We start from the raw sequence: 22,522 nt of genomic DNA, 5'->3' as shown, positions 1-22,522 counted from the left end.
AAAACATGGCCATTCGATTCTTCATAAGTCTCAGGCCCAGACCCTTAGAGGCATCCTCCATTACTTTTTCACAAGTTCCGTGTGAAGAAACATTTTTTCTTTTAATAAGAGGGTTGTCTGAGCACAGAGATAGAAAGCGAAGACACTGTAAGGAAGGAGAGATGGAAGCTCCTTACAAAGCTAGGACCCTCTGGAGGGCAATTGGGGGTGGGGGAAGGGAACACAGAAATGGAGGAGAAGCAAATTCTATCTTGGATCCTCCAGGTGGAAACAAGACACCCTGATCTTACATTTTTGGCTTCCAGAACTGTGGCGCAATGTATCCTTGTTATTTTAAGCCACCCGGTTTGGGAAACTTTGGGACTTCAAAACCATAAATCAAACACACCATTGCACATACAATATATTACTTTTTAATTTAGTAGGAGACTGCCTTCCTTGTTGTTAGGGAAAGAACTGGGTAGCTCACTGTTGTCAAACCCCCTCTTGCAAGGAAGCCACTTTGTAAGAGAGATGCTGTAGCCTTTCATTGCTGGCAGAAGCCCTGACATAACCACGGGGCAAGAGGAGAAAGTGACTGTATACTATTATTTGTAATAACAAATGATCATGCTTTTTATGCATGTAAGACTTTTCATCTTCAATACCCTTTCCAAACATTAATTATTCCTTACAACAGCATCAATGAAATAGGAACTGGGTTGGGGGGGGGGGGAATCTGAGCTATGCAAAGTTTAATTACCAATGTTAAAATTTGGCACCCAGCTAACACTCCTCCTACTGGGGCAGTAAACACATTCCTAGTTCTCTCCTCTAACTTGAAGAAAAAAAGAGAAAAACCATCAGGAAACTTAGGTCTGTGATTTACCAGAAATGAGACATAGTTTTCAGTGGGTCTTTTCAGGGGCTGAGGGTAGGTATCTAGGCATCAGAGAGGGATGAGATCACTCCCTTTGTGTTGCCCTCGGACCCATGTAGTGCCTAGGATCAAACCTGGGGCTTCTGCATGTGATCTAGCCCTTTGAGTCATCTTCCAAGCCATTTGTATCCAAGATCTTGAATGTTGAAAGGATGAACACTGTTTCTGAAGTCCAATAATTTACCGCCTTACCCCAGAAATGCCCACAATTTCTTGTCCCTTCTGCTTCTCAGACTAGCTAGGAGTTGGCGTTCTTTGAAGATATGGCCCACCACAGACTACTGAGATAACTCAGTAAATGTTGCTTAGAGCCTTGGCATAAATCGTGGTTGGGCCAGATTGCCAGGTTCACTGGTGTCTTATCCCCAACTGTGGAATGGTGGACAATTTGCTACAAAAATGGTACTTTTGTTCCCTTGTGTGCAAGATGGGGAGAATGACAGTATCTCTCCCCCCGAGTCATTATTAGAATTAAATATGTTAGCCTGAGCAAGGTACTTAAAACCAGAGATTGGTGTGAAGTAAGTTCTTAATCCATTGTTTTATTTTTCAATTCATACATATAGTCCTCTTTTGGAACACCTGGCATATGTTAAAAGGCACAAAATCTCTCTGATATGAACTGTCACAGACAGTGGCAATCCACCTGGCAGATTGGTATTTTCTTATTTACAACATGTGGTGACTCCACTTATAAAAAAATAATTCAAACACATCTTGGGAAAATGTAATCTGGAGGTATGTGTTAAAATGTTCAATCATATTGGACCGCAAATTCCCTTTAAATATACAAAACGTATAGAACAAGTAAATGATATATAGAAGATTGGGATAGCCACACAGTACAGATAACCTCGATGCCCATCTACAGGACAAGGGGGAAAGTGATTAGTATGTAGAATTGGATGCAGTTCAGCCAGAGAAACGACGAAAGAAGATCTGAGGGTGAAATTGTCCTATATATGCACACAGTATCTGGCACGAAAAGCTGTACAGGGATCTATCCGTATGGCATAATGATGTATATGGATAGTGAGTGTTTATTATGAGTATGGAAAAATCTTGGAGCAGAGAACACAAGCCATTTGACAGTAAGCAAAGTGTGGATTGGGAACTGTGGAAGGCATTTCTAATTTTGTATTTGATGGTTGCATTTTTGAAACTTAGGAGTATCATCTCTATGCACATGTGCACATCTGTGTGTGTGTGTGTTTACTTCACATAGCATGGATTATGACCCAAGAGCTTTGTTTTTTCATTTGTTTTTTGGGCCACACCCAGTGTCACTCCTGGAGGTTACTGCTCAGGGGTTATTCCTGGCTTTACTTGGGAATTACTCCTGGAAGTGCTCAGAGAAACAAATGGGATACCAGGGAAAAAAATCCAGGTCAACTGCGTGTGAGGCAAGCACCCTTACCTGCTGTACTCCCTCTGATCCCAAACCAAGCACCTCTAAATACTGTTCAATATATTAACGGAATTTAATAAGTTAAAGCAAGATCCCCATGGTTGGCAAAAAGGCAGACCATTAGCTTAATTTGTTCCTTCCTCTGAATTAACTGGAAACTAAGGTTCAGGCAGCAGGCCTCCAGAGCATTTGTTTTTAGTGCCCATCATGGTGAAAACTGTTGCAGAGGTACTTGTAGAAATCTACCATCAGGCTGTCGATAGGGACCTCTGGGGCATAGGCAGTACATCATTATGATATAGCCTGATTCTTGACCCATTTCCAATTATTGCTCCTTAGTCATTACATCCTCTTTTGGATCCATCTTTCCCATTCTTTTTCTTGGGTTCTTAACATTCTTGGTAGCTACCCTAGACGCCTTGAGAAGACAGTGACAAGGATCAGGAAGAAGCCTTAGTGGTTCGTGATTCATGAGTGACTTGGTTCAAAGCCCTGAATGAAAGACTGATACTACTTTGCACAGGGTAGTAGCCCCTTTGGCCAATCTCCCTACCATGACTCAAGACTATCTCCTATCATTTACAGAAATGGGGGCAGATGTAGGTGATTGCCCTTAAGTGCAGGTGATATATCCTTTTATTTTTTTTGAGTTTGGAAAGAGAAAAAAAGCCCACAAGCATTAAAACATGCTTGAGTGGTCTTTTGTACCCAAAAGAGCAGGCTTGGGAGCTGGGACCTAACATAGGCCAAACACCCAACATACCCTCTGCATCCTAGGCTTGCTGGCAGCACTGGAAGGGGAGCATATGGGCATAGGACAAATCTGTGCAGTTCTGTTTGTTGGGGGGATTGTCCTAGGTGTTGTGGTGCATTTAGTTTCCCAGCACTTCAACTCAGAGAAAGACAGAACCATTTGGATATCGTGAACGGACTTGGCCAAGCTGTTTATTTGTCATCCACTAGTTGTAATATCAGAGTAACAGAAAAAAATAGTACAAAGCAAGGAAAGCTGTGATGGTCCAGAGAATAGCAGTGCAGCCAATGCCGGCTCCTGGCAGAGGGGAGGGGCCAAGCTGATGGAGTACCTGCTCTTCCCAGCTATCTACAAATACCTTAGAGAGGGGATTACAGGGAGTGCTCTCTCCTAAGGCATCTGGTTAAAAACTGCAGAGTGCTGTAGAGCTCTTTCAGGAAGTGTTTCATATGTTGGTATCAGGGAGAAAGAAACCACAGACCAATTCCCACCGATCTGCTTTCTGAACAGATCCAATTGCTGTTGTACAAATAGATACTAGAATACAGGGGGATCTGTGTGCTACCACCTATTTGTCACTTGTTATGTGTTTCTCTTTCTTACTTGCTCAATAGATGTCTTATAATGTCATTTCAACTTTGAAGTTTATTTTTTCCATTGATTTTTATACATCCAGAATAGCACAAATAACCAACAGTTCTTCTTTTCCTTTTTTTTTTTTGCATATTCATTTCCCCTAGAACAAAAAGTGAACTTTAAAAAAAAAAAAGAAACAACCATTGGAAACATGCTATTAGCTCTTTACAAAAGTGAATAAAAAGTAGCTCATTTTTATGTCTAAAATAAAGTAGAAAGAAGCATTTTTTTTGTCTACAGTATTTAGCAAACATAAGAACAAGTCCTTAGAAATGCACACAAAAATTGAAAAAAGTTATTACAGGTATTAACAATATTTTATAATGAAGCTTAAATCTATATACATACATAAATACAATGAACTTTTTCATTGATGCAACTCTTCTGGAAGGAAGAAAAAAATGCAAATGATCAGCCTTATCAATACTGATCTGGCTAAAGGGAGTACACTCCAAACAAATAAAAACAAACAAAACCCCCAAACAGTATACTGTAGGTAAACGAATAAAGGCATTTTGTTCAGATGTAAAAAAATGTTTTCTGAGATTATTGTTCAACCAAATTTCATATATAAAAGACCCCAAACATGTCACCCCCACAGAAAACGAAAGCCACCCAAATAAAAAATCAACAGGACGGGACGTCCCAAGGAAACAGGTATTCAAGACAGAAATCTGCAATCTTAAATTGCAGGACGTTTGAGTAAAACCATTCATTTCCTTTCTAATCAGAGCATTTATGTTTATCCACAGAGAAACTCTAGGCAGCAGAAAGGCGGTCTATGAACTCGCTGATTGTAATTTGCCCAGGAAGGTTTGTTTCTGCACTTGGACAGCAAACAGATCTAAAATGGTTGGCAATGTCTGTTCTGCTGGAAGAAGGCCATAAGCAGGAGAAAGGCTGACTCATCACGTTACTTTAAGGAAAGGGAAGAAAACTGCAGTTAGGTGTGGGTGTGTGCTATCTTCTTACACAAAGTAGAATGAAAGAGGGAGGAAGTGGGGTCTGCAGAGGACTCTACTGGAAAAAGACAGAGAATATAAAAAAAAAATTTAGAGAGTGAGAAAAACTGAACTGTGTGTCCATGTTGAAATGATAAATATGAGCAAGAATCAGCAGTAGGATTGGTTTATTTAACCTTCCTGCCCTTGGATAAGTCCTTCCAGATATACGTAGCTATTATAAGCTTAAGGGGCTTCCTCATAGAAGAAACATCTTATCTAAAGACAACAAATGAATTCCTCAGGTGGTAAATACAGTTTAAGACCTATGGCCAAACAAGATTTGATTTTTTTTGAATGGTTAAAAACTATGTATTTTGCTGCCTGCAGCCAAAGATCTTTCTGAGTCTTTACATTTATAACTATGTATTCTGGTAAAGGGCTGGTCAATCCAATAGTGAGTGATAAGTTCTCCTATTGCTTCAAGAGTGAAGATTCAATAAGCTATCTGATTCCTATTTGCATGACTGGAATTTACAATGGCTTCAAGTACTAGAATTGAACTGAAAAATAGAAACTTCCCCTGCCCATAACCCTCTCCCAAATTTTTCATTTCAGATAGTCAGATATGGGGACACAGTGAAAGAACATTTAAGTTCAATTTGGGGTAAACAATCTCAGGATTTGTTTCTGAGATAAAAATAGAGATTTGTCAACACTCAAGGGTAAACTCAATACCAAAAAAGGTACTATTTTATAAAACATGAAACTGAATTACAGAGGGGAAATTAAGTCTAAGGGAAACTATTCAGAGTTTCTCCAAGATCTGCTTTAGCTCTTTTTAAGATAAGAACGACCTGACAACACAAACTGCTTTAAGTCTTACCAAAGTGCTGCTGCATCTGTGTAAAACAAATAATCAAAATATATATATATAAGAAAATGCAAACACATTTTAAATAATTCCAGCCGTTTTGCTGCCTGCAGCCAAAGATCTTTCTAATCTGAATCCTTAAATTTATATAATAAAAATCAAACACTGTTCTAAGTTCTGCTAAATACTCTTCAGAGTTGACCTGAAATCATTTCAACTATTTTAAGAGGTACACTAAATAACCACCAGATCATTTGTGAGCACACCTATGTAAAAATCAGCAGTTAGCATTGATGAGTTATACAGCAACTGCATTCTTACCGAATCGTCCAATAAAAAATAGTGCCTTAAAATTGACAGTGACTTTGGATATAACCAAATTGTAGCTGTGGGCAGGGATGCTGAATCTTTCCTGTTATGCTGATTCTGAGTCAAAGTGCACACATCCCACAGGGAGGGTCTCAGTCCCACAAAAGCAACAGAGATGGGTGGGGAGTGAGCATCAAGGAGTGGGGTTCTGCCCAAATAAGACCATGCTCTCCCAAGTGACTCTACTAAGGCAGACAGAGGGATGCTGGTTCCTTCAGACCTACTGCTGGGGCCACTCAACAGCCACTCTGCTGGACATCTTCAGAGCCGTCAGAGGCAGCCCAGCTAGTCTCGTCCACTCCCAGTATTAGGAACTGTCACTAATTTTGTTCTGCATCCATGCTTAGGTACTGAAACACAGAACAATATTTTCTTGGAGCTAAGGTAGAGCTGACCTCTGGATTCAGATGATTCCTTTCCTACCCAAGGAAAACGTAGTTAAGAAAATCCTAAATCCATTCATCCCGTTCCCCCATGACTACCTTCCTCCACAGACTTTATCTTGGATTAATGGCTACAAAGCTGTGTGAAATTGTCAAAGGCCATAGAGTGAGCAAACCTCTGTCAGAAAAGAAGTGCTCTTAGAGGTGCCATCATTGTCAACTACCTGAATCCTCTGGAATCAGACTTGACTTGCTCTGAAGGGAGGGAAACAGAGAGGAGACCCTTTATCAAGCTTGGCAAAAAATTTCCATATTTCAGATCTTTGAAGCAACCCTCAGCCTGTGAAAAACATTGCTGCATCAGCTACCAATTCATTGGATTAACATAAAAGGGAGTTTAATGTAAACAATATTTAGATAACCAAGTGATCACATTACCCATCCTTTTTTCCCCAGCCTTCTTCAATGTGATACAATTGACTTCAGCTATTCTCAAAAACAAAATGTAGTACTTGATATTCTCTTCTTAATATAAGTACATTTAAATAATTAAAAAAGTATCAACACATAAGTAAGTGTCTAAACATCAAGATACATAAATATCAAGGGATTCCTTGTGGGAATACAGTAGTTGAAAATGACCCAAAGCTGTAGCTGTTTCTCAACAAAATAAAAATCCCCAAAAACCAACAAAAACCAAAACAACAACAACAACAGCAACAACAACAACAACAACAAAAACAAAAAATAGAAACAAAACACCCTGGAAAACAACTACATCAAAGTCCGAAAACGAAGTTAAATAAAACTTACAGAAAAAAATAAAGTAACATTTCTTTCAATTGCCAAAGCCAGAAAGAAGCAAGCTCATATTCATATATGTAAAACAAACAAAAGACCCCAAATAAAACCACCCCAAATGCAAATTCGCAGTTTGCAATTTATAAGGTGCTGAGAAAGAAAATTAAAAAGAAATAGGAATCAGAGGCCAAACCGGATGAGTTGCATCCCACCCCTACCCCGCACCCCCCACTAAAAACCAGAAACAACCCCCCCCAACCCCAAATTCCCAGTCCCACACTCTTTGGAATAAACAACTTGGTTAAAAAGTGAAGTCAAGGGTATAAAATCTTTCTTTTATTCACAGCATTGCTAAATCAGAAGCATTCACAGTTTCCCTCCGGGATCTTCCTCTTGGCCTGGCGCATGTGCCTGCGCAGGCGGACCCGAGAGGGAGCAGGCGGCCAGAGGGCAGGACTGGGGTGAGGGGGGCAGACCCCTACCACCCGACAAAGCCACCTACAGCCGCCTGCCCCCACCCCAGCGGGTCCCTCCACTCTCCACGGCGGTGATCTCGTCCCGGGGATGACTTCCGGTGGGTGATGACTTCCGGTGGAGGACGACTTCCGGCGCTCCACGACCTCCGGGTGGACGGTCAATATGGCCGCCACACGGCCTCCTCGAGGCGCGCGGCGGGCGCCATGTTGGTGGGCGAGTTGCTGTGGCTGCCCTCGGCCTCCACCACGTCGCTCTGGTTCGGGAGGCTGGGGTTGAGCAGCGCCGAGCCCGTGGAGGCGTTGGTGCAGGGCGGCAGGATGCGCGGCGGGGAGCGCTCGCCGCCCACCATGGAGAACTGGTAGGAGCCGGCCGAGGCGCCGTAGTAGAGGTGGTAGGAAGGCGAGCTGGCCTGGAACGGGCCGCCCTGCGCCTGCGACGAGCCGGGGTAAGGCGGCGGCAGGTAGGTGTGGTAACGCGTGGCCGAGCTCATGGCCGACATGCCGATGCCGATGCCGGAAGTGACAGGCGTCGGGGAGTAGGTGAAAGCGCCGGGGTAGTGCATGCGGGGGTCGGAGATGGTGGGCAGCGTGGAGAACTGCCGCGGGTCGCCGAAGGCGGCTGAGAGTTCGGGTGCAGCTGTGAGAGGATTCAAAATCAAATCAAAAAAAAAAAGAAAAGAAAAGAAAACCAAAAAAAGGTGAGTTCTACAGGCCATGCCCTTTCTCCCCAAGGCCCCGCCCAGTGGCAGATTACCCAGCATGCCTTTGCACCGGGCTACCCAGAATGCAACGGGTTAAGGAGGTGATGATTACCCAGAAGGCTTCAGTTTAGGGAGGGGAGATTACCCAGAATGCTAGTTGACTAGGGAGCTAGGAATTACCCAGCATGCTTGGGAGTTGAGGACTAGCCACTGTGCTAGTGGCAGAGGAGGGGGACGTTACCCAGAATGCTACTAGTTAGGGAGCCCAGGGCTACCTAGCATGCTTCTGCTCACAGAAATGGTATATATGACATGTCATGTAATTTTATATATATATATACCTCTGCATGGTATGAATATAATATGAATATAATATAAATATAACAAATGGATAGACATAACATTGCATATGTACAATGTACATATAATAATGATAGGCTCTCTGGGATGGTAAACTATATATAAACCACCAGCCCAAATCCAGCTGCTTCCAATATTTCTATGGTCCATTGCCTAAGAATGAGTTGATTTTTTCTTTTTTTAAAATAGTAGAGGAAAAAACTCCAAAGAAGACGATTATTTCCTGATGTGAAAACTTATATGAAATTCAAATCCCAGTGTCCACATCCAAAGTTTTATTGGAATGAGCCTCATTTATTCTTTCATGTATTGCCTATGGCTTTTTTTTTTTTTTGAGCTACTGACTGAGACTTGAGTGATCGCCATAGACACTGTAGAGTTCGGAAAACAAAATATTTAGTATCTGGCTCTTTACAGAAAACAGTTTGCCAGTCTTGTGTATAATCAGGATGTTAACAAGCCACTATTAATGTAAATGTAATATCTGATACTATTAAAATTGCAATGATAGAGGACAAACAGTATAGCACTATATAATTATTAATGCAATGGGTGCACTAATGGATTAATACTAATAGGCTTTATCACATAATGTGATGTTATAACAATATGCATATATAATTAATAAACTATTATAATACTTTACACATAATAATTAGTTTGAATCAGGATAAATTTCCATTTTGGCAGGATTAACAATTGAAAATTGATAAGCTCATATGATCCAACCTAATGATACCATCATAGTGAGTGCATGTCTACTTACAGGTCCCTTCTATGTTTTCAGAAAAAAGTACAACCTTGATTTCACCTGGTATCCTCTAATATGCACTATTTTGTCACTAGTTTGTTAACATGAGTGGGTGCAGGACCTTGGTTTGTTTGTTTGTTTGTTTATTTATTTTGCATTTTTCACACATGTTGAATTGTATCAGAAATGCTAAAACTTAATCTGGAAAACTCACTTTGCTCTGATTATGCATTGATAACATCATTAGCTATCTTTGAGCAGCCTGACCTTCATTGTGTCCCTCTGCATTTTTCTAACTGCAGGATGTCCATGGGAACTGGTAGGGGGTTTGGATGCCAGGAAGGATCTCCTATATCCTGTCAATGTGAGCTTCTTAACAGTGGCACTATTGACATTTGGGTCCAGAGAGTTATTTGTTGGGGCATTGGAATGGGAAGTTGGTGGGGAGTTCTTGTGCACTATAGGATGTTTGGTAGCATCTTCAATCTGTCCACAAGAAGCCTGTATTGTCCCCCATTCTCCCTACAAGGACAAACAACAATGTCTCTAGGTATGGCCAGATATTCTGGGAGTAGCAGTGAGGCAGCGCATCCCTATTGAGAATCACCACTGTCAACATAATCTGGTAACCTGGGTGGTTTTCTATTCATCAGAATTACTCGATAAGTGACCAGATTCAGGTCGTAGTCTTTACGTCAGGAGGTCCAAAAGATGGCAACCAAACAGCAGAAGCAAGAACCAGATGTGTTAAAATTAGAAAGTTCTTTCTCTCGGGGCTGGAGAGATAATACAGTAGGGAAGGTGATTGCCTTGCACATGGTTGACCCGGGTTCAATCCTCAGCATGCTATCTGGTCCCCAGAGTCAGCCAGGAGTGATCCCTGAGCTCAGAACAAGGAGTAAACCCTGAACACTACTGGGTGTGGCCACAAAACAAAACAACCCCCCCCCCCCCAAATTAATAAGTCCTCAAATAACTACTACAAAAACAGCTCCAGACTCAGGATGGCCTGTGACTGTGTCCTTTTTTAAGCAGGCTGATAGAGAAACCCTTTAATGGGGCCAAAAACTTGCTCTGAAAGGAAAGCTACCAGGCAGATTAATCTGCTTTTGGAAGGCATTGCCATTACAACTTCCTCATATTTCCAGTCTATTATTCCAGCAGGGAAAGCCAGTGTTTCTTTCTTCTCTCTTCTCTTTCTTCTCTCTCTCTCTCTCTCTCTCTCTCTCTCTCTCTCTCTCTCTCTCTCTCTCTCTCCCCCTGCACTGGTCTTTCTCACTCCCCTTCACTCCCTCCTACCCTCTAGTGGTTTTTTATTATTCAAACACATTTTGAAAAATGAACTCCTCTGTAAATTTGGGGTGAAGGTGATGAGGGGATCTACTCCTCATCAGAGAGGTAATTAAAGTTTATAGAAGCAACCCCAGTCTGCAGCAAATCTCTCTGCTAATGAGGAAACCAGCAGTCTGACTTTCAAACAAACACTCCTGTTAATCGTTTCAAAGAGCGAGTCAGACGTGTGGGCTGGCAGAGTGCTGCAAGCTGACGGTGGGTCCCGGGCTGCCCTTCCATGACACTCTCTGGCTCTTCCTGAGGCTAGAGCACACCTCATTCCACAGGATTGTCCCTGCTCACTCTCTGGAGCCCTCTGTGAGCAGGTAAACCCCGGGTCACTTGTCTTTGCTTACATGGAGAGCCATGCCACGTTTGAGTTAACAGAAAGCCGTGCTCCATCCTCACCCACCCCCACCCTCACCTGCCTCTCCCCCAGTTAGATTTCTATAGTCCAGGGAGACGGCTAGGGAGGAGGAAAAGCATTTGGCAAATACAATCAATTTGTTGTCATCTGATGCAATATACCGGACACAAATAAATGGCTCCACCCCTATTCTTCTTGCTTCATTTGCCCTGAGACAAAAAGGTGAATCCACTGGCAAATGAATGAAAGGTCACCCTGTTCCACAGAGATGTCTGAACATGCTCTGCCCAGCCGTTCCAGCTTCTACGTGGTAACCTGGTGATGTGATGGTACCAAGTTACTGGAATACTGGGCGAGTCTGTGGTTTGTCACGGGCTAAGTCATGGTATGATGTTACACTCTCAGCTGTCCGGGGGAAACGGTTTTTTTGTTGTTGTTGTTTGTTTTGTTTTGTTTATTTGATTGTGGGTATGCTTTGTTCAGATTTTACTCCTTGTTCTGAGCTCAGGGATCATTCCTGGCCAACTCTGGGGACCAGATAGAGTGCTGAGGATTGAACCCGGGTCAGTCTACTTGTGGGTAGATCATGTGGAAAGATCTTAAATTTGCCCATGATTCTTTTTTTTTTTCTATATGCACAACCCCAATGTCAAACAGCTGAGGGCCCGTTCAGTTGGCCAAATGATCTTGGTCTTCAGATATTTTGATAGTGGAGCAACTTGGGCGTACTAGACATGCTGTGGTTCAGGTAATTATTCAAATCCATGTTTTTATGTTTATGGCCAGTCTGACATCTCCAACAGGTTCATGTTAAGTTCCCGCACCCAGTCACACCTCCTTTGTCCCCCCAGCTGGCCTGGTGCTCCCTTTTTCAATGGGAGTGTGGGTGGAGGTGGAGATGGAGACCTCTGATATTCACAGGGAGCTTTTAAAGAGTAGGAAATCTGGGGATTAGGAGCTTCAGGTATGTGAGTTGGAAATGTTTCTCCACCATGGGGCTAAATATTTGCCACGACGGCTCAAGTCTTCCTTCTGCTGCCTGACACGGATGAAAGCAGACCCACTGCGACTCCTCCCACTGCCCCCAAAGGATTAAACAGCCCGAGAAGATAATGGCTGCCTTAAAAGGATCTTTTGCATGACTCAGATTAATGCATGCTGTCTGTCGCCCAGGTTGGCAGCTAAACATTCATTTGAAAAAAAAAAATAAGAGAGAGAGAAAGAAAGAAAGAGAAAGGAAAATGAGGGGAGGCAGGACAAAATAAAACCATCCAGATGACAACTCTTTTCAGACAAGGTGTGGTGGAATCTGTCTGCAAAGAGAGAGACAGACGGGGCGCAGCACCCCCCCTTCCCCCCTCAGAGCAGAGAGAAGCCCAGGTGGAAGTGGGGGAAGGGAGAGGGCAGAGCACAGGGCTGTAGGATGGGATCAGAAGGAAAAGGAGACACCGTCAGTGTGTCAGTGTGGGGTTCTTAGAGCTGGCTAGGAGGGCCCATCCAGCCACGCTGCTCCCTGTTCGGGTAATCCAAAGCCCTTACTGCCCCCGGGCCTATGAGAACATTTCTCAGGCCAGTGCCCCCACTGGGTTGTTCAGAGGGAGTCCTGTCAGGTTGGAGAGTTAGTCCATCCCTGGTGAAAACTCACCTGGCACCAACTCTCTGGTCACCATCCCCAGATAGCTGAGAGGCATTCCCGAGAGGGCAGGGGGCTGTAACCAGACTTTCTCCACCCCCCACCCCCCAAAAATCTACTACCAACTTCTAGTGCTATCAAGTGTCCTTCCTTACACCTGGCTCATTGGAGTCTAGATCATTCCAAGGGGTAACTGTGCCAAGATGTCAGAGCGTATCCTAGGGTGGTGTGATAGATAACATTGTACTTCAGAAATATGGAAACACTGACGCTCTGGTTCACCGAGACTGCAACAATAAAAACAAACAAGCAAATAAATAAATGACGGGGGGAGGGTGTGAGAGTTCACCCTTACATTTGCCCTCTGGGACAGATGTTCCTTTGGGTTTTTGGACCATCAGGACCCAGTCTTGGGCGGTGACTGAGGCCAAAGACTTATGTAATAGATTTCCTGAGAATCTATCTCGCATGGGAGAGCCACTTCCAAGGAAAACAGCCGTGCTTTCAGAGGTAGCCCATGCCCAGTGCTCAGTGGCATTGAGCAATCAATTAAAGTTGACAGGTGCTTTTGGAATCACACCAGTCCCGGGGGAGGCGGGGAACAGAACTGCCGAAGTGTCAGCCGAGCCAGCCTTGTTAATTCCCACGCTTCTTCCCCAGCACCAGGGCCCAGGAGGTGCCAGTATCTGGGCTTTACTGTCTGAAAATAATGTGAAAACTGGACACCTCAACTGAGCTTTCCTATTTTGCGACTGAGCATTTGAAAACATTTGAAAGCAGTGACTTTCCACTGGCGGGTGGGAGGATGGCAGTGCTACTGGTATCCAGAGGGGAAATGAGCTGTTAAATAGCTAATAATGGGCAGGACAGCCACCCCTTCCACCCCAGCAAAGCTCCACCTGGCTCTCAGTGTCAACAGCTCTGCTATGAGAGGCTCTGAGCAGAGGCCAAAACGGTTGGTGAAATGGCAAATAATCAGAACCCGCTTCCCCACACGACTCCACCCGCCATCAGAAATGGCAGATGTGAGGCCTTTGCCCTGTGCCTGCCTCCTAATCTACTGTCATCTGACCCCAGACACTGAAAGGCAGCACCCCCTCTCTTGTCCCCCCTACACACACACACACACACACACACACACACACACACACACACACCCAGAAGCCTGTCTGCCTGCTTCCTCCTGTTGAGGTTCTCTGACAGATTTTCACAGCTTGGTTCAGCTCCAATTTCAAAGCCCCAAACTGGGACTTTCTTCTCTGTTTTCAACAAAGGAATTTTTTTTTCCCTTTAATGCTGATTTCCCTGCCCACGAGCAAAGGTGAGTGCCAAGCCCAAAGGTCTCATAGGTTAAATGACTAATATTTAATGAGCTCATATTAACAACAATTACGCTAACCATGGCCCCTGAGCGTTCCACGTTCTCCTTTAGTCCCGGTAGGCAGGGGCAGGTCTCTCTGGGAAACGTCTCAGTTGGTGTATTACTTGCTTCTCATTTCACAGCAAGCTCTGCGTGCTGTTGACCTGACCAGTGAGAGCTCTCTGCTGGATGGACCTGTGCCATCCAAGTTCTGGCATTTGACTTCGCTAGCCTTTTGTTTTATTTGTGGAAAGGGGTAATTTGGGCCATAACCGGCTATGCTCAGGGTTTACACCTGGCTCTGTGCTCAGGGATCACTCCTGGTGATGCTCAGTGGACCACATGTGGTGCTGAGGATTAAACCCGGGTATCTGTATGCAAGGCAAGTGCCTTCCCCCCTGCACTCTCTCTACTCCTTACTTTGGCATTTTGTATTATTAACTCCTCAGCTGCCACCCTTGCCCGTCCAATGAGAGGAGCCCCCAGATGCCCACAAGGGCCCACCTCTCTGAGCCTCTCAACTGCATTCCTAATCTCAAGAAAAATCGATGCAAGGGTGTGGTTAGGTTTAGCGAGAGAGACAACCGTGTCCATAGTCTGTGTTTTAGCCAATTAAAGATGACTGCCAAGTACTTCCTGCATCTCTTCCAGTCTCTCCAGTTTTCCACCCTGAAGAAAAGAGTGTTTTCAAGCTGCTTACTTGAGAGTCGACTGGAAAGCTCTGCAGAGAGGGTTGTCATGCCACTGGCCCTTCCAGGCGAGATGGGCGTTGCTGGGTGGACCGAAGGGGAAGCGATGGATCCCAGGTACTGGTAAGACTGATCGTAGGACCACGGTGGGGACGGCTGGATCTGCCTTGTATCTGCGGAGAACCAGGGAGGTCAGTTTTGTGGAGAGCTGAGAGGCAGACTATAAAGTCATTTAATTTGTTGAAATGCATCACACACATCTGTGGTATGTTTGCTAGTATGGAATAAATACTGTTTAAGTGTTGGCTTTTTGCTTGATGATTTACAGCTTGCCCCCAAATATAATGAAATGCATTTTATGTGGGATTCTGGGAGACTTTCCTCTTGCAGAGGTTTTTAATAGTTTCTTCCAGAGGATTTAATCATACTAAGAATGACAGGAAGTTGACTATGCTTCTTTGATCGAAGTATTCATGTTTAAACTGTTGAGCTACAGCACATCTTTACTGACAGGCATGTTGGCTTCATCCATTATTACAACAACCAACGTCTTACATATTTTCCAGATTCAAGGGGCTGGAGCACAGTGTACAGTGGGTAGAGCACTTGCTTGGCATGAGGCTGATCTGTTGTGGGTTTAATCCCTGGCATCCCGTAAGGTCCCCTAGCCCTTCCAAGAGTGATCCCTGAGTGTAGAACCAGGAGTAAGTGCTGAGCACTGCTGGGATTTGCCCCCCCCCCCCAAAAAAAAACAAAATAAATAATTTACAAATTTGGAATATTGTCTTTCTGTCCTTGTTCTGTGGGCACGAGTCAATACAGAGTGCTGCCTTGAGAACCCAGACTAACAGTGGTGGGGTGGGCTGTCTTTTTTCAGGACCTTCAGTGTGCCACGCTTTGAAAGAAGTATATTATGATAAGTTATGGGTTTCCAATAAAAGTGGCCTGGGCTGGAGCAAACATGGACATGTGACTGCAGGAGACTGAGGCAAGAGGGTTTCTGCCAGTGTGTCCCCAGCTTTCATTCCTGGAAGTCTTAGATCTCAGAAGCATCCTACCACAGATGCAGAGGAGAAGGAAACAAAGGCCCCTCCAGTCAAAGGCAAACACTGAGGAAAATTCCCAACTGGACTATCACCTACCAGAAAGAGCTTAATTTCTTTACACACAGATTTACCCTCAGGATTTCACCTTTGTGGACAAAGGCAAAAGCAACCTACTTAATCCTTCAGGAGCATTTCCAACAGAGTTTACAGATGGTGCCGGAGTCAGGCTCAAAGGAGCAGAGTTCCCTGGGAAAGTGTTGGGTGTGAAGTGGTGTGCAGACTGATGCCCAGAAATGTTTCTTTCCCCAGCCATCACACAGTAACTTAGATCTACTTCCTCCAGGGGCGTTTCATTTCCAGCCCTCCAAACTGTCTTTCTGTCCACCTCCTTGACACTGTCAGAGTGGATGTCAGAGTCAGGCTAAGTCTCGCTCCTGTGTTTTCCTAACAGTCTCTTCCCATTCCCTTAGATGAGCCAGCTGCCATTTTCTTGATCCTTTTAAGTGAAGTCAGGGTTTAAATGGGAAAAGCTCAGGCAAACATTTTAATTTAGAATCTTTGAAGAGAGACTATAAACTGGATGCCCAGTGGGTATAGGACCACATCCCCTCTCCTCGCAACCAAAATGAAAGATCTGAATTTCAGAGGACTTGGGGAGCTTAGTAAGGAAAAAGAGCTGGGAAATGCGATTGTTTATAGTCTAATAGCCCATGTATTGTTACAGATAACTGTTTCCAATCATTGAAGGCAAACAATGACAGCTGATTATTCAGTTTTACAATTTTACAGATTATACAGCACCCTAACCCCAAGTCTAAATTCCCATATTATTACAAATAATTTGCTCCCAATGTGTGTGTCGGGGGTGGGGGTGGGGGAGGGAGACTCATAGGGTTGTGGGGGATTCATATACTTTTTCTATATGCCAAACATTTTTCCTACATACATTTGCTAAGTGAATACATTCCTACTCAAATATTTTAATCACTTAAAAAGCAAACAAAAGTAGTTTTATAATTGTCATAAAGCCCTCTGGGGTGTGAATTGTGGCATAGTAATTCGTGCCTCGTTGTGTAGACAGCCCAGCACCCTAACCCCAAGTCTAAAACCACAGTAAGCATAACGTATTATGCCATGATTCATGCTCTGTCATGTTTTACTGTAGTGAAAAAGTTGTGCTGGGCTTTTCTAAACTCATAATTAAACCATGCAAACGTTGCATAATGTTTCACAGCCTTTTAAAAATATGCTTTGGTCAAAATGATCTTTATGATTAAAGTCTCAATTCTGTGACTTTGTTTTTTAACACGGGGTTTCAGATCCAGCAGCTTCTTCCTTGACACCATAACTCAGCTTTCCAGTGAGATGGGGCAGGAGCGCCGTGTTTGTGTGTGTGTGGGGTGGGGGGGACGCGTGGCGGCAGTATCACTGCACACAAAGCCCCAAGACCCCTTGGGCCATGGCTGTTCATTCCAGAGACTGCAGAGAAGCAAGTGGGCTGTGTTCACTGCCAGTAGTGGGCCAGAAGGTGGTGATGGTGAGCTTTTCCTTTTGACTGTTGGAGCATTTTCTTCTTTACCCTGTATTACTAAGAAGTAGCAAAAACCCACATCTAAAACGGAGGGTCAGCAGCATGGTGTTGGCCCAGCAAGTACCTGCCCTTGCTCTGATGGGGCCCATGTGTAGAAATGGCAGTTGGGGGATGGGCTTACACTTCCTCATTCTCCTTTCTGAAGGAAGACGCTGTAAGCACCTCCCTGTGGTACTGGGAGATCAACTTTGTGGGGATGATGCAGAATATTGATGGATATATACGGAATACAGCGTTTTTCAGCTTAACTTGCATTGGGTGGGGAGTTGGGGCCACCCGCAGCAGTATTTAGGGTCTATCCCTGACTATACTCAGGAGGAACTCCCAGCAGTGCTTGGGGTGACCATAGAAGCTGCTGGGGATTGAACCAGGGTCACCAGTATGCAAGGAAAACCTCCTCCCCCCCCCCCCGGAGGCGGGGGGGGGCTCTCTCTCCATTGCTTGTATTTTAAACGGGGTCTGGGAAGAATCTGGTGTAGAGAGTGGAATGATGATAATAAATACGTATGTGCTGAGAAGGGGAAGCAGGCGGGAGAAAAGGGCGTTAATTGGAAAGAAACCCACGGGCTGAGGAAAAGTGTTCAGTCATTCTCTCTTGAATTACCTGAACTGAGTTACCTGTTCTTGATGAGATTACTACATTAAAAATGTACTGTAGACTGACTTGTGGTAATTTAGCTGGTAATAGTGATAAGAGGAATATCTTCCCTGCCTCCTTGGCACTAACAGTATATTAGTGAAGGTCCCAGGACTCTGTAATGCTTGGAAAGGATTTTCCTTTCGCCTGGATCACCCTGATGCAGAGAATTGCTTCACTCATTTATTCTTTTGTAGACCCAGGGAGTTATTCGCTTCTTCAGGTATTCATGTTATCAACTTTTTTTTTTTTTTTTTTTGCTTTACTAGGGTCTCTTCTGTTAGGGTGTCAGTTGTGGATGGAGGAGTCTTTGCCTTCAGGGAATGGCGCACACACCAGCTGTATCCAGGAGAACAACAGCCTAATCTGGACTTGCAAATATCTGTTCCCACACCACTGATAGCCAAGTGGTATTTATTGCATATTCTGTTCTGTCTCTGAAAGGAGCAGAACAGGGAAAGTACCTAATTTAAATACTAGATTCCAGTTTCAATCCTATCTTTACCACAGGCTAGCTATATTGCCTGGGGCAAGTGATGTGCTTCCTCTGATCCATAGTTTTCCTACTTCAAAGGGTTAATAGGACTTAACAAGAGATAAGCTAGATGTAAAGTAGCCCTGTGTTAGGTCATATTAAATGCTTATATACGTAGGACTTATTTTTATGATCATATTCCTAGGAAGAAATGTGAATCCATGCCAAGAGACGAGTCTGATATTTATTGGTAAGGACACACACACACACACTCAAACACACACCCCTGCTCCCACGTGTGCTGATCACTGATATAGGGCTTGCTAACCAAGGTTGCAGCCCTGCAGAGAAGCTCAGCTCAGGAGCTCAACATGATAAAGGGAAAAGAAAGTGAGATTTAAGGTGATAATGGAAAAGGTGAAGGTCCAATCTCCAACAATTTGTGTTTCATTCTAAAATAAAAACTAAGTACAGAAAAGTTAAATGTGAGCCTTTTTGCATCCAGCTTTTCCCAGGGTATATGTTTGAGGCAACCAAAGTGAATGCCTTCTTTTAAGGTTTTTGATGATCGAATATTCAAACAAGATGATCTCTTGTAAGACCATCAAACAAGAGATCTCCCTCCCCTTTACATTCCTGAGCCCTGCTTCCATCTGAAGGTCGGGTTAAAGAGGGTTGGGGAAGTAGGAAGGAGACAGCTAGTGGTGAGCGCAGATGTCATCCCTGGTATATACAACGTTAAGTTGGTGTGCTTGGACGTTGGCACACAGCAATACCAAAGCAGTTTCTGGTAGGAAAAGTGATCTCTTTTAAACAATTCAAATATCATGTTGCTTCCAAGTTTAGCTCTGAAATGTGAAGATGTTGGAACTCATTGCTCCCGTATTTACCACATAAAGGGCTAACAAACTGACTGTGTACCCCGTATCTCCTCTCTGCGAGGGAACTGAAGCTCCAGGGCATAAGCTGGCCCCGGAATCTTACACAGAGGGTGAAGCCAGAAACTCACACTGAGGCTGGCTTACAGGGAGCACAAACCGCAAGAACCATAAACTGGTAGGAACGTTAAATAATAATTTAACAAATTGTGGGAGACTGAATATAAACGAGTGTGAGTAAGAAACTTTCGGTGCCACACAGCCTTGATAGTGTCTGATGAGAACTGGGAGACATCCACATGGGCTTTTCATGCAGGATCGCCGCAAAATTCCCGTGGATTTAGGGCTGAAAGAGCTCTCAGACTAGTTAAGAAGTTCCTAGGGAAACCTAAAGTCAAAGGAAGACAAAAAAATTTACAAGGACACTGGAGGAATTTGAACCCTCTGTCTACAGCTGTACAAATGCTAAACGCAGCTCAAGTCCTGGTTATAGGAACAAAAAACCTTGCACTTAAAAATCTATTTATCCCAGTTTCTATTATTTGACATATATCTAGCTATCAAAAGTAAAAATAAGGTACCTAAAAGGTAAGAAAAAAATCACATTTTTTTTTTTGGAGATAAAACAGGGACCCAGAGATTTTGCCCTATGGTATAGCATATGCTTCACATGAGTGAGGGCTTAGGTTGAGGGGAGAGAAAGAGAGAGAAAGAGGAAAAGAAGGAGAGGGAAAAGCAGGAGTGGGAGATGGAGGAGGAGGCGAGGGAGGGAAAACAGATATCAGAACCAGAGTCAGATCTGACACAGATTATGAAGTTACCAGACAGGGAACTAATGATTAATATCTTAATGACTGTAATACAAAAAGAAGGCTATTGTAGTTTTATACCAAATACTGTACAGGTTTTGTATTGAAAGATCAGTGACAGACTGTATTTTTTTTCTTTTTAGGTCACACCAAGCAATGCACAGGGGTTACTCTGTCTCATGCACTCAAGAATTACTCCTGTGGTGCTGGGGGGGGGGGCGGGGGGGCGGACCATATGGGATGCTGGGATTTGAACCCAGGTCAGCCGTGTGCAAGGCAAACACCCTACCTGCTGTACTATCACTCCAGCCCTACAAACTCTCTTTTTTATTTTTTAAAGTTGTTCATGATGGCAAAGGCCCTCCCGTTGATCGTCGATTTGCTCGAGCGGGCCCAGTAACGTCTCCATTGGAGACTTTGTTGTTACTGTGTCTGGCATATCGAATACTCTCGGTAGCTTGCCGGGCTCTCCGAGAGGGGTGGAGGAATCGAACTCGGGTCGGCCATGTTGGCCGCGTGTAAGGCGAACGCCCTACCCGCTGTGCTATCGTGCATTCAGTATTCCAACACCAATCGCACCACCGTTACAACTTCCTGCTACCATTGTTTCCAATTTTCCCAACCACCACCTAAGCCTGCCCCAAGAGCAGGCCCTAAATAATGTATTTTGTATTGCTTGTTATGAATAATTCGTTTAAAATGATCGAAAAATATTTCCTTTAAAAAGTGTGTGAATATTGTTGTATCTCACCCTGGAGCCATTAAGCCCTTGGATAAGAGATTACTAACATGTTGTTACAGGTTAAGCCTTGTGTATTAATATTTTCTTAATCGAGATTGGTTGCCTTCTCCTTTACATCCCATCCAGTGTGGTGTGCTACTCCTGGTATATCTGTCAGTCATAAAGAGTATGCGATGTCCAGGAATTCTAAAATTTTGAATGAGGTGATACAGCTGGAGTTAAATTTTTAACTGGATGGCTACTCTGGAGTCCAGAAGCATCTCTGCAGAGACAAACTGTCTTATAAATTAAGATTTTTTTTAAGACATATATGAAAACATTTAAAAACTATTCTGTCAAAGTAATGTTTTAATATCGGCATGGCAATGAAAATTACTGTAGCACTGTAGCACTGTCCTCCCGTTGTTCATTGATTTGCTCGAGCGTGACGTATTTGATATACCAAAAACAGTAACAAGTCTCACAGTGGAGATGTTACGGGGCCCACTCGAGCAAAAGTTACTAATTCTCAAAAACCAAAGAAGATAACATGCAAGCACAGATGAATAATATAACTAGGGATATGGACTCTAAGAAAGATGAAAAGGAAATTCTAGAGATGAAGAAAACACTAACAGAAGAGCGAAAGCCTTTGATGAGAATACCGGACACGACTGAGGAAAGAATCCATAAACTTGAAAATATGTCCAAAGAAACTCCCTAAACTAAAAGGTGAAAACAAAAAAGAAAGGGAAAAAAAACCAAAACAAAAATGTGAACCAACCTCAAAATTTGTAGCATAGGCAAAATGGCAAAGTCATAAATAGAAGGAAGATTAAAAAGATCAGAAGCATGTTTGAGTATTGATAGCTGAGAACTTTCCAAAATAAACAACAAACCATAGATCCATGAAGCTCAGAACACCGAGCTAGAAAAAGGCCAATGAATGGGAAATAAATTTGAAAAGAATAAAAGAAAGACCAAATAATCTACCACTTGGTGTATCTTATTCAAACTACAGGAAAGCAAAGACAGTATCTTGAAAGAAGACAGTGGGGTAGGCTTATCCAGAAAGAAAGAAGGCAAATGTTATATTGAATTTCTTTTCTGAAATTACACAAGCTAAAAGAGAGTAAAGAAAATACTTAAAGTATTGGGGAAAAAATATAGTCATCAGACTAGCATTCTGTAGTCAAACCTCCTTCAAAAGGCGAAAAATACTCTCTCACAGAGATTGAAATAATTTAGCACCAGCTGACTTGCAAGGAATGTTAAAATAATGCTCTTCCAGGAAAAGAGAAATAACATAGGTCAGAAAGCTCTACATAAAGAAAGGAACAAAAATCAGAGGAGGAATAAGGATAAAATAAGGTATTTTTAATTGCCCTATATTAAGATTTGTTTGTAATAACCGTGATAATTTATTGGGTGCTTCAAAGCTATGGATGAGTGAAACGATGATAATGACAGAAGTGGAGAGAAAAGTGACAAAGTGTTACTCGCAGTGACCCAGGCTTGTTATGCATGCGTGCACAAACTAGACAACTAAAACCATTTATTATTAAGGAGTGTAATTGAGGGGAACCCAGGGATGGCTCGGTGGCAAAAGTG

General features: G+C 43.3%; 1 protein-coding gene across 3 annotated transcripts in view; it reads right to left on the bottom strand.

Annotated features, from left to right (window-relative positions):
- Positions 1 to 7,698: 7,698 nt before the first annotated feature.
- Positions 7,699 to 22,522, bottom strand: part of RUNX1 (RUNX family transcription factor 1) — a 270,729-nt gene continuing 255,905 nt past the window's right edge. For all 3 annotated transcript variants that reach the window (XM_056109312.1, XM_056109311.1, XM_056109313.1), the window contains 2 exons: positions 14,766 to 14,927; positions 7,699 to 8,198 (listed from right to left, as the gene is read on the bottom strand). In XM_056109312.1, coding sequence (XP_055965287.1) covers positions 7,720 to 8,198; positions 14,766 to 14,927 — 641 coding nt within the window. In that variant the 3' untranslated portion in view covers positions 7,699 to 7,719. The remainder of the gene's footprint in view (positions 8,199 to 14,765; positions 14,928 to 22,522) is intronic.

Source organism: Sorex fumeus, unplaced genomic scaffold (assembly GCF_029834395.1).
Source record: "Sorex fumeus unplaced genomic scaffold, SorFum_2.1 ptg000265l, whole genome shotgun sequence".
Classification (NCBI taxonomy): domain Eukaryota; kingdom Metazoa; phylum Chordata; class Mammalia; order Eulipotyphla; family Soricidae; genus Sorex; species Sorex fumeus.
Note: the sequence above shows the minus strand (reverse complement) of the source record. Positions and strands in the feature narration are given on the sequence as shown.